The sequence below is a fragment of the Gadus chalcogrammus genome, chromosome 12 (assembly GCF_026213295.1).
Source record: "Gadus chalcogrammus isolate NIFS_2021 chromosome 12, NIFS_Gcha_1.0, whole genome shotgun sequence".
NCBI lineage: Eukaryota > Metazoa > Chordata > Actinopteri > Gadiformes > Gadidae > Gadus > Gadus chalcogrammus.
The window spans coordinates 640,782-657,199 of record NC_079423.1 but is presented as its reverse complement, the minus strand read 5'-3'; the positions used below and the strand labels follow the sequence as shown (position 1 = coordinate 657,199).

The window sequence follows — 16,418 nt, the reverse complement described above, 5'->3', positions numbered from 1 at the left end:
CGGCAACCTGGCAACCCGCCCTCTTCCACGCAACGTGACATTCCTGCATGAGCAGTGGCGAACTTAGCCCTTTGGGGGCTCCAGGCGAAAAGTCATTCGGGGGCCCCTGCATCTACCGGTCTCAGTACCTTATATCGCATAATGAGATACTCCATACAAGGGATGAACAAAAGTCACTATCCTTCTTTCATGCAAATGTTAATTATCTATTTACAAATTGAGAATAACATACAAAACAATAAGATTAGTTATGTTGACACATTACACTGACTGTTAACCATAAGTCCTCATTTACCTGAGGGTTTCCAATAGCTCACAGCAGCTATCTGCTGTGAGCTACTGGAAACCACTACTGGAAACCCACTGATAGCTGCGTCCAGCTATCACTATATTTCCTGTGCTCTTCAGACCTTTCATGGTTGATTAGATGCATTGCAAGGTTATTCTAGTCTTTAAATCCTTCCTCACTCAGTTGTTTTTGTTTTCCAGAAAGGCAACAACAAAAGCAAAAAACACGGTCGGCACTTTCACTGTAGACTAACCAAGACCTGTTCACCCTCTCACCATTTTTCATTACTATGTAATAGTATGCTTTTGTGAATCTGCGGCCCTTGGGCCAGAGTGCTGGGTCATCCACAAGAATATGTGTGCACCTGCCCAAGACACAGCAGCTTGGGCCAGAGTGCTGGGTCATCCACAGGAATATGTGTCTCGCAGTCATTGTTATCGTTATTGTCATAAATTTCAATAACCAAAGTGGAAGAATGAGAGTGAGAAATATTCACTACCAGTTGTGCATCATCTCCGTCAGTTTGTTGACACACGTCATTAGCATCGCTGCTGGCTGAGCCAGAGCCACTTGGAATGAAAGGAGCAGTAACGTGACAGCAAACGACGTTGACGGCTGCTCTTGATCCGCCGACGGTCCCGCTGCCACTGCGGTGGCTGTAAAACAGCTGGATAGCTTTGGCAGCTTTGAAAGAAAGTCCTGCCTTTGGTCTTTCTTTTTATGTGACCCGCTTTCGTACGATCGCTTCATGTTTCACTCGATTTATGTCTCACTCTCTCTCTCTCTCTTACCGCTTACTGTTTTGAATTTGACATAATTTCCGCATACGCATGATGAGCGTGATGCGCGTAACATGGAATAGTCCATGTAGTGCAGACTGAAGGGGAGTGCACACGGAAAGATCGTCAAAACATGAGTAATAATTAGACATCCCGATGCTACTATTGTGAAGAGATTTTTATAAAAATAATAAATATGGGGACAAAATATATGCATTGGGGCCCTCTTGACCAGATCAATTTTGTAAATAAGAAACTGTTCTTAATGTTTTATCGGGAAAAATAAAGGTTAAAAAAAAAAAAAAATGTGGGGGCCCCAAAAACCTTCTATGGGGCCCGGGGCTCCAGGCAAATGCCTGGTTTGCCTAATAGTACGGCCCGCCACTGTGCATGAGTCTAGTGAGTGATCGTCAGCAGAGATGGAAGGCGCTCCGACCAACCTCCCGAAAATAATCAATTTTGGCTATAAAGATTACACAACACAAAATAAAAGAGGAGCGACATGCAAAATCTAAATTACGGATTTGCCAAGCACCACATCGAATTTCATCCGACATTTCACGACAGCACATAAAGAAAGGTGAGTAACATGTTGCAAACCTAGATGTATTAACGTCCTTGATTGTCATTTTGCTACTTGGCTGCTGACATTAGTGAGAGTACTAGTAGGCTAGTTGTTATTGATGATTTTACTTAAGCTAAAAAATATATATCTGAAATTGCAAATCTGGTGAAAAGTAGCTGCTATTCTCGAAGCGCTAGCTAGCTGTAACACCAGAACTGACTAGCTAGTTGCTAAATATCAATGCATGCACGCCTCTAATGAGGTTATACGGAATCAAAACTTTTTTTGCGTTTGCATCCCTGAGCTTGAACACTAAAACTGCATGCCTAGAATATAATGAGGCTATACGGAATAAAAACTTCATTTTCAAATGTTATGACTACTTTGTAGGCAGTGATGGCAAGCTCCCACATCATCCTCTGGTTTGCTCTCTTGCTTCGCTAGGCATGCATGCATAGATAGATACTTAGCAGGCGGTGTTCAAGCTTATGGATGCAGACACGTGTAGAGAGAAAGGCAGAGGACGAGGGAGCACATTTAAGGAGGCACTAAATCATGACTTCACATATCAGGGGTGCTGATTCATTACGTAACTTATCTTCTTACATTTAAAAAAAATGACTCTGAAAAACAGGTTTGATGAAATACAGACATTTGAAAAAAAATAATTTGATAATGACTTGACTTGACTTGATGATGAGACTTGACTTGACTTGCTTGACTAAAGCTGTGCTTGGACTTGAATTGCTTGATCCTCCTTACTGACGACTTGGACTTACTTGAGACTTGAGGGCTAAGACTTGCGACTGACTTGAGACTTGCATGTATGGGACTTACTCCCATCTCTGGTGAGTACTTCACTATACTCCAGTACTTTCACTATTCAACAATCAAAGCGCAATAATTCAACAGTGGACACTTAGTCCCTCCACTATCTAACAATTAAAACCGCTATAACACCACAGTGTGTACTTCGATTCCACACTGCAACAATAAAACTGCATGTAATACGTCTCCAACGCGGTACAAACATTAGATCTAGACGGGAGTGGATACTTTGTATCTAGTCCCATAAAAACACACTTCCGGCCCCTTTCTCCTTGAATATAATTATTTAATTTAATCTGTTAGCGTATCCGCGGCCGTCCAACTAACCGGCTGTTATGATTTTCAACCCGAGGCCCGAAACCACGGAGCCCCGCAACCAGACGGAGGCACTACAAGCTCTTCACCTAAATGTTCTTATAACTAATTCTATGGCAGATTCAATCTTTAAGACAATGGGTTCTGCTTACCTAATACGTGTGTGGCCTGCGAAGAGCTTGTTTTGCGTCCCGGTGGCCGCGTGTGTCCGAGCTCCGGTCCCGGTACTTCCCAAGAACGTACAGGGTCACCAAATTTGCAGTTCTTCCAAGAAAGTAGTCCAATCCGGATCGCTTTTACTTTATTTGTTAAAGTATTTCGGTATGGTAACTATGGAGCAAAAGGAGGGGAAGTGTGTTTAACACCTGCTGAGCGACTCCCAGCTGACCAAATATATTAACCCTTAAGTCTGGGCTGCAAAGAGTTTCTGCCTGTTTCCTGACTCTGTAGTCTGTTTTGTTCAAATCCACGCGGCCTTTGGGCAGTGGGCGGAGTCGGTGTGACGTATTAGCCTCGGCTTCCTCACTTGTCTGAGGTGCTGCCTTCTGTGGATGGAGCAGCTATTGCAGCAGCCTTCAGTAAGGTCCTGCTCCCCTTGTGGCTATGTATAGTATTTATTGCTTATATGTTTTTTCCTGCTTCCTAGTGGTTCTGTGAGGGTAATACAGCTTGTGTGTTTGAATCTGCTTCCTAGAGGCTATGTGGAGGCAGCTTATGTTCTTAAAATACGTAACAACACCTTTTTTTTCTGTGTAGGTGAGGAATTTCATTAGTTAGTTTGTGTTGTTTAGGGTTAGGGTTTTTTGCTAGTAGTCGCTAGCAAGATGGATCGGACTAACGGTGACGATGGGGGGATGAACATCGTTGACTGCATCTTACAGGATTCTTTTCAGTCATTTTCATTTGAGGACAAATTACGAGTGAAAGCAGAGGGCAGACCAAAACCTCCTGTGAAAATAACACAGCTCGTTGGTGCGGTAAGGAGAAATTTCAATTGCTCCATGTATGACAAGGTCAACTGGCTAACGGGAAGTTTACTGAAGAACCGCCTTTACTGTTGGCCCTGAGTCATGTTTAAGACAGCTGCTGTGAGTGATGGCTGTTCAACGTCTGCCAGAGACGGATTTTGTGATTTGAGAAATCTTAGTCGATCGATTAAAATTCACGAGAAATCAAAGGATCATATCTGGGCTGCTGGCCAGTTAAAGGGCATGGTGCAGGTTTTTATTTTTTTATTTTCTGGCAATTTTCTAGTTGGTAATAAACATTTAAACAATTATCCATTTTATTTGATGTTGTAGGGTATCACAAAAAATAAATATAAGGAAAAGTAGGTGATATATTAGTGGTTATTAGCCACAGGTTAGCGAGGATTCTTATTTCTCCCACAATGCATTGCATGACGTCACATAAGGTACTCCGCTTTTGGACGACAGCCGAAGCCGCTAGTGAGAGAGTGACAGTGTCAGCAGTGGCGGGCCGTACTATTAGGCAAACCCATATAAGGTTTTTGGGGCCCCCAAAATGCCCCAATGCATATATTTTGTCCCCATATTTATTATTTTTATAAAAATCTCTTCACAATAGTAGCATCAGGATTTCTAATTACTTATGTTTTGACGATCTTTCCGTGTGCACCCCCTTCAGTCTGCACTACAAGGACTATTCCATGTTACGCGCATCACGCTCATCACGCGTATGCAGAAATGATGTCAAATTCAAAACAGTAGGCGGTAAGAGAGAGAGAGAGAAATCGAGTGAGACATAAATCGAGTGAAACATGAAGCGATCGTACGAAAGCGGGTCGCATAAAATGAAGAAGATAGACCAAAGGCAGGACTTTCTATCTATCCAGCTTTTTTCAGCCACCGCAGTGGCAGCGGGACCGTCGGCGGATCAAGAGCAGCCGTCAACGTCGTTTGCTGTCACGTCACTGCTCCTTTCATTCCAAGAGGCTCTGGCTCAGCCAGCAGCGATGCTACACTCTAAAAAGTCATTCAGGGCCTCAGTATATATCACAATAATAAAAAAGTATATTATCTTAATAAAATCTCTGAAAATCACAAAACTGATTATTTGAGTTGGACATATCAAAATAAATGCTTAAAAATCCAACAGTTAATTTTGCATCATATTTACATCTATTATTTAAGTTTATTTAAGAAAATAAATTAGTATTTGACAAACAAATTATAATTTTAAGATATCCATAATATTTTAAGTAAATACCAGTCAGAATATTTGAGTATGGAGCACTCATACCAATCGGTTTCAAGAACTTTAATTATTACTCACTCTAATTCAATAGTCTTCATCTCCAACAACAACTTAAGAAATTGAGTAGTTTTTTAAGCAGAACGTCATGCCACAATTTGCGCGCAAAAACTGTGGAATCATGGGATATCTATTCTACCCTGCTTTTTGCATGAAGCTTACAACAGAACACTCTGAGACGCCCGGTGAAAATCACTTGGAGGACTCCATACGCCGGTAAGTAGAGCACTAGCAAATTGTAATTAAATTGCGACCCTGTCTTCCCGCACATAAACTTTATTGTTTGTTTTTCTATATAATGTCAGCAGCACCATGCTGTTGTACATATGCTAACTTCGTTAACAGATTCCTAGCCACCAAACTGCTCAGCTAACATACAGTTTATACAGCTAACGTCACCAAAATGGGTGTAAAATGACTAATTTATTCGTATTTTAGCATTAACAGTAGGCCGAGGCTTTCCTGAACGTGAAGGTCTATCATTTATGTGACTTCTCTCCCACTCGCGAGGGAAACTGGTTTGTCTGCTTCCCTGCAGAAATGTTCCTCCTGTTTAACGTTGCAGTTAATGGGGCTTTGGAGCTAAGTCTGTAGCACGAAATTTGTGGTCATGGGAGACTTTAATGTTTTTATTGTTTAGATTTGTTCTCTGCTCCCACACGCTGGCGTCATTAGTGTGGATGCCTGAGAGCATTCAACTTGTAAAATTCTTTTACCGTTTTTAAACTATCACAGCTTAAAGTTGAGCAGGTTTTTACTCCAAATCTGCGTTTAACATTGGTGTGAATTGCGCCTGCAACGGCTGAAAAGGCGCGAGTGAAAGGCGCGCCGTACCATAGGAAAACAATGATTTTGCTAGCGACGCTTTTGCCTTCAGTGTGCAGTGGTGAAACGGATCAGTGTGTCCACGGTTCGGTTCAGATAACCGTTTTGGGCCTCGGTTTCGGATACGGTTCGGATTAGGATCATGTCCGTGATAGTAAAAAGGCTGACTTTTTTTTGACGGAGGGTTTGGGGGAGAAACACAAAAATGAATGAGACCCACAGGCTATTTGCAATGTGTTAATTGACTGTAATCAGACAACTTGCAAGGCTTTTTTGTGCAATAAATGTTCCCCTAAATGCATTTGAAAACATGGTGCACTGAGTGTAACATGTAAGGGATAACAGCCGACGAGGCTTAGAACTCTGGCGAAGAGCGCAGCATGAAGCGGGAAAAGTCTCATTGGCTCGGGCAGCACTGGAGAGAATGCATTTCGCTGGGTCCTAAACACACTTTTGTATCGGACGTAGGCTACAGTTAGCAAAATACGCTACATAAGGCAATGCCTTCATGAAACCGAAATCCGCGGATCTCCAGAATGCTCCGAACTGTGGTAAACGAACCGAACGGATTCGGATACAATTCGAATCCGCTGCAGGCTACTGTGCACGGCCCCCTACACGATCAGGGAAGCCTCGTGCTACTGGTGGTTACAACGGTTTGGCCGTAAATCTACTTTCTCTGTCGGGAGGTTTCTGCCATTAATTAATGCATCATTTTGATAGATCTGTCTTATAAAACATTTAATGTACATGAATGGAAATGGTATTAAATCAGTCTTTTTGCTCCGTATTGTAACACTGTTTTTGTATCATGCTTTTTAAGGTGTGCCTCATGAGATGGCAATGCAAACTCTGCACATTTGAGGATTCTTCAAGAGGGGAGCTTCCCAAGCATTATCGCGTCAAGCACGGTACTTTTGGTCGTGGCTATTCTGTACCCTGTCTTCATTTTAAAGCTGTCCTTGCTCCTTCAAGACTTGGGGTGGCCTGCGTACACACTTGTCTAGATCCCACAATTCACAGGAAACTGAAGAGTGTGAAGGTGTGCAATCTTTCAAATGTCAAATTTGCAACTCATTTTATCCTAGTACAAAAGACTATTTTCAGCATATTAATTCCCACTTGAAAAGACATGAAACCATAGAATGTGCTTTTAACGGATGTGATTTCAAGACAAACATATATGGGACTTATGCAACACACAGAAGTAGAAAACACAAGTCCTATTCATTGAAAGACTTTAAGACTGATGTGATCGCAGAGCATCCTGTTGCTACTGAGAACGAAATTGACTTTCCAATGTTGGAATCATATTGTCATGTGGATAGTGATACCACCTTAGAGTTGGCTTGTGAAAGGGACACTAAAGGTGAAATTGTTAAAAATGTCGGTTCTCTCTTGTTAAAATTGGAAAGCATCTATAATGTCTCTGGCAAATGTGTTGATGACTTAGTGGAACAGCTTCAGTTTATCTGCGAATCATCCACTCAGTACATTCCAAAGTTAGTGAGTGATATTTTTACAAAGAATAACTGTGCTGTTGATGAAGCTATTGTTAGTGAATTAGTAGACAAACTCTATCACTCCAATCCTTTTACTGCAGCCTTGGGTCCTGATGGTCCCTTTTCTTCTAAATTTAAGAGGGTAAAGTATTATAAGGACAACTTCAGTGTAATTGAGCCAGTAGAGTATATTTTGGATCCAGAGAAGAATTTTAGCTTTCAATATGTGCCTGTTCTTCAATCCTTACTGCAATTGTTGAAAAATGAAGACATTGTAAACAGGTTATTGACTAAACAGACTACTTCAGACGACTCACAGTTTGCATCCTTCCGTGATGGTAAATATTTCAAGCTAAATGAATTTCATGCTAATGAGGAGTTCAGTATTTCCCTTATACTGTATGCAGATGATTTTGAAATCTGCAATCCCCTTGGAACTTCACGGAAAAAACATAAAGTCACAGCAGTTTACTGGGCACTAGCCAATACACCACCTGAACTGAGATCACAGTTAACATCAATTCATTTAGCTCTCCTTTGTAAAGCAAATCATCTAAAAAATGTTGGCTATGAAACTGTTCTTGAGCCTCTTTTGAAGGATCTCATAACATTGGAGAGGGAAGGAGTTTTTTTGCCTCAGGTTGGCAAAAATATCAGAGGTACTGTTTTTTGCGTTTCAGCAGACAATCTTGGTGCGCATTCTTTAAGTGGACTTGTAGAAAACTTTAGTGGACATTATATCTGTAGGTTTTGTATTGGCGACCGTTCTGACTATCAGCAAAAAGAAGTACATTCAGGAGCTTTTCCATTAAGAACAAAAGAGAACTATGATTTACATGTTCAGTCTGTAAAGATAAATCCTGCTTTGGTACACTGTTGTGGTGTGAAGAAAAGTTGTCCCATCACAGAGAAATTAAGTAATTTCCATTTTGTAACCGGGGAACTGGCACTGTGTCTTAATGTGTGCATCCACAAGAAGTACTTCACCTTGACAGAACTTAACAAGTCCATCACACAATTTCCATACAAATTTACTGATAAAACGGATCACCCTGGACCTATCCCAGTGAATTTTGCCTCTCGTAAAAGTATTGGTGGGAACGCCAGTGAAAACTGGACATTGTTAAGATTATTATCATTTATTATTGGTGCAACTGTACCACTGAATGATCCAGCATGGCACGTTCTAATGATTTTAAAAGATATAACTGAGCTTGTAGTAGCCCCCATTCATACTGAGGAAAGTATTTGCTACCTCGACACGCTGATATCTGAACATCGTCACAGGCTGTTGGAAGTTTTCCCAGATCAAAAATTGATTCCAAAGCACCATTTTTTGGAGCATTATCCTGATTTGATAAGAGGGTATGGTCCTTTGGTTAGCCTCTGGACTATGCGATTTGAGGCTAAACATAGCTTCTTTAAGCAAGTTATTAGGCACACAAAGAGCTTCAGAAATGTATTGATGTCACTTGCCTCAAAGCACCAAATGATGATGGCATACATTTCACAAGGAAATGCTTTGAAACCTGCAGTGTGTGTCACAAAAATATCATCTCTTCCATTAGACATACTTGATACAGGAATACAGCAGTCTTTCAAGGCAGTTTATCCAACCCAAACCTCTGTGAATTTGACCAATGTGGCCATACTCCATAGAACTAAATATGCTGCTGGGATGGTTTTGCCTTATGGGTCAACTGGTGGAATATCTGATTTTGTTATGATTTCACAGATTGTTATTGTCGATGGCAGTGTCAGTTTCATTGTGAAAATGCTTAACAGCTGGTATGATGAACATTTTAGGACATTTATGTTAGACCACTCTGGGAAAATTACCCTGGTACAGCAGAGTGAACTTGGGGACACATATCCCTTGACAGCATATTTTGTGGAAGGAAAACTCATGGTGACATTGAAACGTCAAATTATTTGCCAGTGTTAGGTGATGAGTTTGACTCTTTAATGTCTAACACCTTGCTTCCTTCCTTCAGAGTAATTTCTTTCTCTTTCTGTCAAGATGGATTTCGTTGCATTGAAGGTTATTATAGAACACCGGAGTGAGAAGCTTACACTGTCCTCAGGAATACCCAGCACTGTAGAACAGTTACATGAGACAGTAAAAGAGACATTTGGACTCATTGAAGATTTTACCCTGCATTACCTGGATGAGGACTTTGGTGATTACTTCACTCTTCACTGCATTCTACCAACCAGATTAAACACAAGGGGACAATCAAAGTGGTGATGATTCCATCGGTAGTTCTTACATTGACTGCTTTGACTGAAAACCAGACAGATATAATGAATGACAGTTTAAGCTCTGCTACTGATGCAACGCCAGATTCCCAGACCAATGCCTCATCAGTGTCTTCACAAGACATCCTATCCCCACGTAGAAGCCCTCAGACGACAACATGGCCAAATCAAATCATCATTCCACTTTTCTCTGTGGCAACAGAGACAGTACTGATGAATGCCAATGAAGAGTTTGTCAAAGATCGTACTGTGCTGAACAATTCTCGGATCCGATCTGAAATCATGGAAAAATTAGCTGACTACATGTACAGCTACACACCCTACCCCACAGGCCTTCAGATAGGTGAGGTGGCAGAGGCTTTAGTCAGAAAGCATCCATGCCTGACAGAGCTAGGCAGTCGTAATGGCTGGCTTGGATGGATGTACAGTCTTAAATACAAGATGGGAAATTACAGGTCGAAGCTCCGAAGCCTTGGATTTCCTGAGGTTGTCTGCAACTCACTTAAGAACAAGCACCCGGATGATAGGTCTGCTGCAAAGAATATAAAGAAAGCACGGAAAGGAGAAGTGGTGTTTCTCCCACACTATCCTGCGGGAGACAGTAAGGAACAACAAGAGCTGGACCGAAACCAACTAATCACTGAATCAAAGAAGAGAGAGAGCACAGTCGTCAAGGACTTGATGTGCAGAACTTTTGCGCATAGGAGACATGAGGTTGTCACCCTACAGATGAGCATCAGTGACATCAAGGACAGATGGCCCGTCTTGTTTGATGTCTCGCAAGTGAGTAATTGGAATTGTTGTTACAGAGTGGTCAACACATATTGTGGACTGAACCTGCATTTTTCACAGTTACACACTCATTAGTTAGACCTGTGTCATCTAATGCAATCAAATACAACAGCTCTGCCACATATACATTTTCAGTTTTTGTTGACATTGTCAGAAAAGTGATTATTATACTTTGTTTATTATTGAGGTTGTAGTGGGTGGTGCTGGAGTGCAATACATTGAAAAGTGTTCCTAATATTTTGTCCCCCTCAACGTATGTTAATGGATGGACAAAAGTATAAGGACACCGCTCAATATAATGCACTCCAATAAACATTATCCACAATGTCCTCAATGATAAACAAAGTATAATAACCACCTTTTTGACAATCTCAACAAAAACTGAAAATGTATGTGTGGCAGAGCTGTTGTATTTGATTGCATTAGATTGCACAGGTGTACCTAATCAAGTGGTTGGTGACTGTACATCCTATTAAAAATTATAATGGAACAGTCTTGCATCCTATTCATCTCAGTATGGACTTACGTGTTTGCTGAATGACAACAGATGAGTCACCAGTTCTTTTTTTTCTTTTCTCATCTCTCTCTTTCAGGTTAGCGCAGAGTTTCAGAGGATCACCACACTGAATCTTGAGCCAGAATTCATGGCAATGTTGGACTTCTATACACCTAAACTGCTGTCCTTGTTTGAAACGAAGAAAGGTGCTGCAGGAGAGAGACATCGGGCACAAATGAGTGTTCTACTTAAGGTATTAAACCTGTCTCATTCACGTTTCTCTCCTTTAAGCTAATTACCATCAATAATTACATATTCATATCCTAATCAGATAACTTATCTTTATCCCCACCGACTCTCTCTTATGCCTTCTCCTATCCTCAAGCCTTCCTTAACAGTTCTTGCTTTTTCTTCCTTAGTTTTCTGTCCCTCAATCTCTCACATCCTCTGCACACCATTTTACATGTTTTGGTTTATTCTTACATCACTACACTCCAACTCCAGTTCAATTTTTCTAACGTAAATTCTATTGAAAGCTTTGACTCAAGTCAAGTTTGCCTCTGCTTGAATGTGTAGTTTTGCATTGTATTAACATTTTGAGGCTTTCTGTTCTGCAGAGTGGAATCCCCATTCAACAGACCCGTGAGGTTGTCATCCGATGTCTCATCAATCATTTGGGAGAAGATGCCAGGGCCTTGTTCAAGGACTTTGAGGTTAGTATAATACTTAATTGTTTTCATGATTTTTAACAACGTAATCATGGGTGACCATAGAGTTCCTGCAGTACGTTTGTTTTTTCCTTACCGCACACAAAGAAGAAGCAGCTTTCATAGTGTAAACCATCTGTGGACATCAGATACTGTACGAGTCAATTTTGTTTGGAGAGAGAAATTAATTATATGGAAGCATTAATTAGTTATTTTGTCTGTGAGATCAAAATCAAATTTGGGACCACCACAGTAGTATTGTTTAGTTTGTCCACTTTATGTCCTGCTATGCTCTTATGTTGGTAGGTGGTATTTGTCTTGCGACATGCAGGTTGAGAGTGAGTTCTAAACTCAAGTTATCTTTACAATGTCTGCAGGATGCTGCTGATGGATCTGCCAGTGTTCAAGAGGAGTTGGCAGAAGAGGTCATGAAGATTTACCTGCTGCGGAAACAAGATGGGTCATCGGATGTTGGGATTGTCATTGAGGGCAACACTGTCCTCAGCAGTCTTGGAGATGTAAGCAGGGCCTGCTGCTATCTCTTGGGACTGATGTACATGTTAGATCTGCAATACCCCAAGAACCTCAAACATAGTTTTGAGGTATTCCAGAAAGTACTGCTGGAGCTGGATTCTGGAAACCTTTCCAACAAGGTTCAGAGACTAAAGAATTACCTCTGTATGTAGCGACTGGCTACTGTTCAGCAAGATGCTCTCTTAGTGAGGGATTTTTTCATTGGCAAGTCTGAAGTTTAGCTGATGTACTGTTGTCTTAATGTTTACATAAGACTTAAGGTTTCCATTCATAGTGAAATTGCATGTTGGACTGTTCTTGTTTTCTGATATGGAACTTTAATGTGAAATATCACTGTTTTTGGTGCATTTCTGGAGGATGCAAAATGTTGTCCTTGGTGCATTTTAGACATGCTAAATGTCATTCTTCTGTTCAGACCAACCAGACCAGTCACACCCCCTGAGGGACTCATTATGGCTCCTGGTCACCGCCTGGTAGAGAGTTCAGTTAAAGCAACAAAACGAAAACAGAGATACATATGGAGGATGTAGCTATTTGTCTTTACTCAGACCCAGGAAGTGAAACATAAAGACAAGAAAGACTAGTATAAGTATATTCATGTAAAGATGCTTTAAAAGAGTTTTGATTGGTTTGGCAAATTATGCACTTTGACTGTTGGAACTTGCAACTCAATTAGCTGAATGTAATTATAGTTATTGTATAACATGGTAGACATTTATTCATTCTTGGTGCATTCAGCCTGATGCTCACATGGACACTGTCACATGCTCACTGGCGAGATTAAACCATGTTAAAAGAAACTAGATAATATACCATGAGTTGTAATGCCAGTTGAGATTTCCTGGTTGAGACCCCTTATTAAGAGTTCAACTGTTTTTATAGCATGGACATTTTAACATGTCATTTGCAAAGATAAACTGTTGGATTTAAACTTCATGGACATTTTAACATGTCATTTGCAATGATAAACTGTTGGATTTAAACTTGATTAGATTAGATTAGATTCAATTGAGGGGGTCTCAACCTGGAAATCTCAACTGGCATTACAACTCATGGTATATTATCTAGTTTCTTTTAACATGGTTTATTCTCGCCAGTGAGCATGTGACAGTGTCCATGTGAGCATCACGCTGAATGAACCAAGAATTAATAAATGTCTACCATGTTATACAATAACTATAATTACATTCAGCTAATTAAGTTTGGATTTAAACTTGATGATTTATAATTGTCAAAACAGACAAATAAATGTTTACTTAAAAATGTTGATGTGTGTAGAATTGCTTTGTTTATTATTTTGTTTCATATATTGACTTGAAGTACTCATATAGATTAAAGAGTAAATACTTAAAAAATAAGTTAATGTAACATATTTATTCTGATATTTGATAGTCCAGTATGAATTACATTATGTTAAAAAAATTAAGTAAATGTAGCAGATTTGTTTTGTTAAATAATAATCAAATTTTCAGTTGCATCTACCTAACATTTTAATTATATCTACTCATTGTTTTGAGTGGTTTGAACTTAGGGTTACTATTGCATAGACTTAAAATTTTAATTATATCAACTCAATTTTTTTATTTCATGGTACTCAATGTAGTTGTTCAGATCTGCTAATATTTTATAAGTACATTTACTTAATCCATAAGGTAAATCTAAATGATTTCACAGATTTCAAATTTACTCAATATTTTAAGTGTAAAAATTTTACAGAGATTAAATTGAGTAGAGCATAGTTACATTTTTTAGAGTGTAATGACGTGTGTCAACAAACTGACGGAGATGATGCACAACTGGTAGTGAATATTTCTCCCTCTTCTTCTTCCACTTCGGTTATTGAAATTGATGAAAATAACGATAACAATGACTGCGAGACACATATTCCTGTGGATGACCCAGCACTCTGGCCCAAGCTGCTGTGTCTTGGGCAGGTGCACTGGAAAAAGGGTTTTAAGCCGTACTTCATCTGATTATTATTTTGTAATTCAATTCAAATAAACATTTTTTGTTTTATTTTTAAAATAACTTATTTTCATTTCAAAATATTGTGAAATATAGATATTTTTAATTAGGAGCTCAATTAAGAAATATCCATTTTGACAAATGTAAAATTTTAAGGTTGTGTATTCAACTGATTAATAATTTTGTCATTCAATCCAAATATTTTTGTTTTGTTTTCTTCCTAAAACACTGTTATATTTGATTAGGAGCTCAGCTGCTATTGGTGACTTTTGGCGACTTTTTGAGGTGAAAGCACTATCGCTATTACCTCTTCACAACGAGCACCGGGTGCCTGCGCGGCCCCTCCCCCGTCTCAACGCACTTACAGGCAGCTCAGTCCTCGTGGTAAAAAGCAAACTCAGGAACCGGATGTCCTTGCAGACCTTAAACTCCATCCTATACATCCGATATGGATTAAAGCAGAGTGGATTAAAGCTGTCAGGTGATGCTTGCTTTGAGCACCAGCTGCCTGATCATGTTTTGAAGCTTTTTGGAACATCAGCTGCTTATTCATTCAAGGTAGCACCTACAGCTGAACCTGCAGTAGAGAGCCTTGACCAGAGTGACGATGACTCACTGGTTCTGTGAGCTAGGACAGTCTGTCTGTGTCTGGAGGGAGGTCTGGAGTAGGCCTAACTCTGCCTTTTATATTGTTAATATATATAGTATTTTGTGTGGCGGCAGTAGCGCAGGTGGTAGAGCGGGTTGGCTGGTAACCTGAAGGTTGTTGGTTCGATCCCCGGCTTCACCAAGCAGAGTATCGAGATGTCTTTGACAAAGCACCTAACCCTCACTGATGTCACGATGTGATGTCGAATCCAGACATCCTGCTGATGCTGGAACAGAGACTTCCAACTCTCCAGCAGAAGTGCCCCAAGGTAATGTTTAAATGAGAAACAATTGTTTGATTAAATTGTAATCTTTTTGATTGGATAAAACAAATTATTTCTGATAGATATTTCTTAAATGAGAAACAATTGTTGGAGTGAATCAATATTTTTTTGTTTAGGATTTAACATACGATTTAAATGTATTAACTTCATTCAAAGAATAGAATTATACTTGGTGCCAAGTTGTATTATTTTGTTTTTATGAACATAGGAAATATTGTTTGAGGCAAGCTATATATTTGTCATTGGCTCAAGTTATGTAATATAGATGTGAACCATTACCCTTGTTTTTTTTAATTGGTTCAACAGAAGGCTTTTTCCAGTGTGCACACATATTCTTGTGAATGACCCAGCACTCTGGCCCAAGGGCCCCAGATTCACAAAAGCATACTATTACATAGTAATGAAAAATGGTGAGAGGGTGAACAGGTCTTGGTTAGTCTACAGTGAAAGTGCAGACCGTATTTTTTGCTTTTGTTGTTGCCTTTTTGGAAAACTGAGTGAGGAAGGATTTAAAGACTGGAATAACCTTGCAATGCATCTAATCAACCATGAAAGGTCTGAAGAGCACAGGAAAAATACTGATAGCTGGAAACAGCTATCAGTAGGTTTCCAGTAGGTCACAGCAGATAGCTGCTGTGAGCTACTGGAAACCCTCAGGTAAATGATTACATAAGGTTAACAGTCAGTGTAATGTGTCAACATAACTAATCTTATTGTTTTGTATGTTATTCTCAATTTGTAAATAGATAATTAACATTTGCATGCAAGAAGGATAGTGACTTTTTTTCATCCCTTGTATGGAGTATCTCATTATGCGATACAAGGTACATTAGACCGGTAGATGCAGGGGCCCCCAAATGACTGTTCGCCTGGAGCCCCCAAAGGGCTAAATTCGCCACTGAGTGTCAGATTATATAAGTAAATACATAGATAGAGATAGTCTAGATATATATATATATATATATATAGGTTGCAACATGGTCTCACAGGAATCCGTGAAATGACTACGGTCGGACGCTTTACTCGAAATCCGTGGCCACATCACGGAAACACGCCGATATCCGTGTGTGAGCCACGGAATAACAGTGTCATTTCAATTGAAGTGATTTCGTCAGACGGATTTTTGAGTTAAGCCCCCGCTGTTGTCAAATGTGGCACACACACAGATTGAAACGGGAGCACACACACAGATTGAAACGGGAATCTGTATGTGTGCCACGGAATATCATTGTCATTTACTTGCATTGGAGCAACTTCCGCGGACACAACAAGGACAATTTAAGTGTTTCAGTGAGACCACCCCGGGTTTTGAGTTAAGCCCCCGTGGTCGACTCGCTCGTTGAAACGGGGATCCGT

General features: G+C 40.0%; 2 protein-coding genes across 2 annotated transcripts; both read left to right on the top strand.

Moving 5' to 3' along the window:
- Positions 1–5,244: 5,244 nt before the first annotated feature.
- On the top strand, positions 5,245–10,149 carry LOC130393883 (uncharacterized). The gene is made up of 2 exons (XM_056604642.1): positions 5,245–5,266; positions 6,699–10,149. Exon 2 carries the CDS (start codon positions 7,175–7,177, stop codon positions 9,320–9,322), a length of 2,148 nt encoding a protein of 715 aa, XP_056460617.1. The 5' UTR covers positions 5,245–5,266; positions 6,699–7,174; the 3' UTR covers positions 9,323–10,149.
- A 2-nt stretch (positions 10,150–10,151) lies between these two features.
- On the top strand, positions 10,152–13,497 carry LOC130393885 (uncharacterized). Its single transcript, XM_056604643.1, has 4 exons — positions 10,152–10,419; positions 11,022–11,177; positions 11,542–11,637; positions 12,009–13,497. The coding sequence occupies exons 1-4, from the start codon at positions 10,318–10,320 to the stop codon at positions 12,315–12,317; spliced, it is 663 nt and encodes a 220-aa protein (XP_056460618.1). The 5' UTR covers positions 10,152–10,317; the 3' UTR covers positions 12,318–13,497.
- Positions 13,498–16,418: the final 2,921 nt, after the last annotated feature.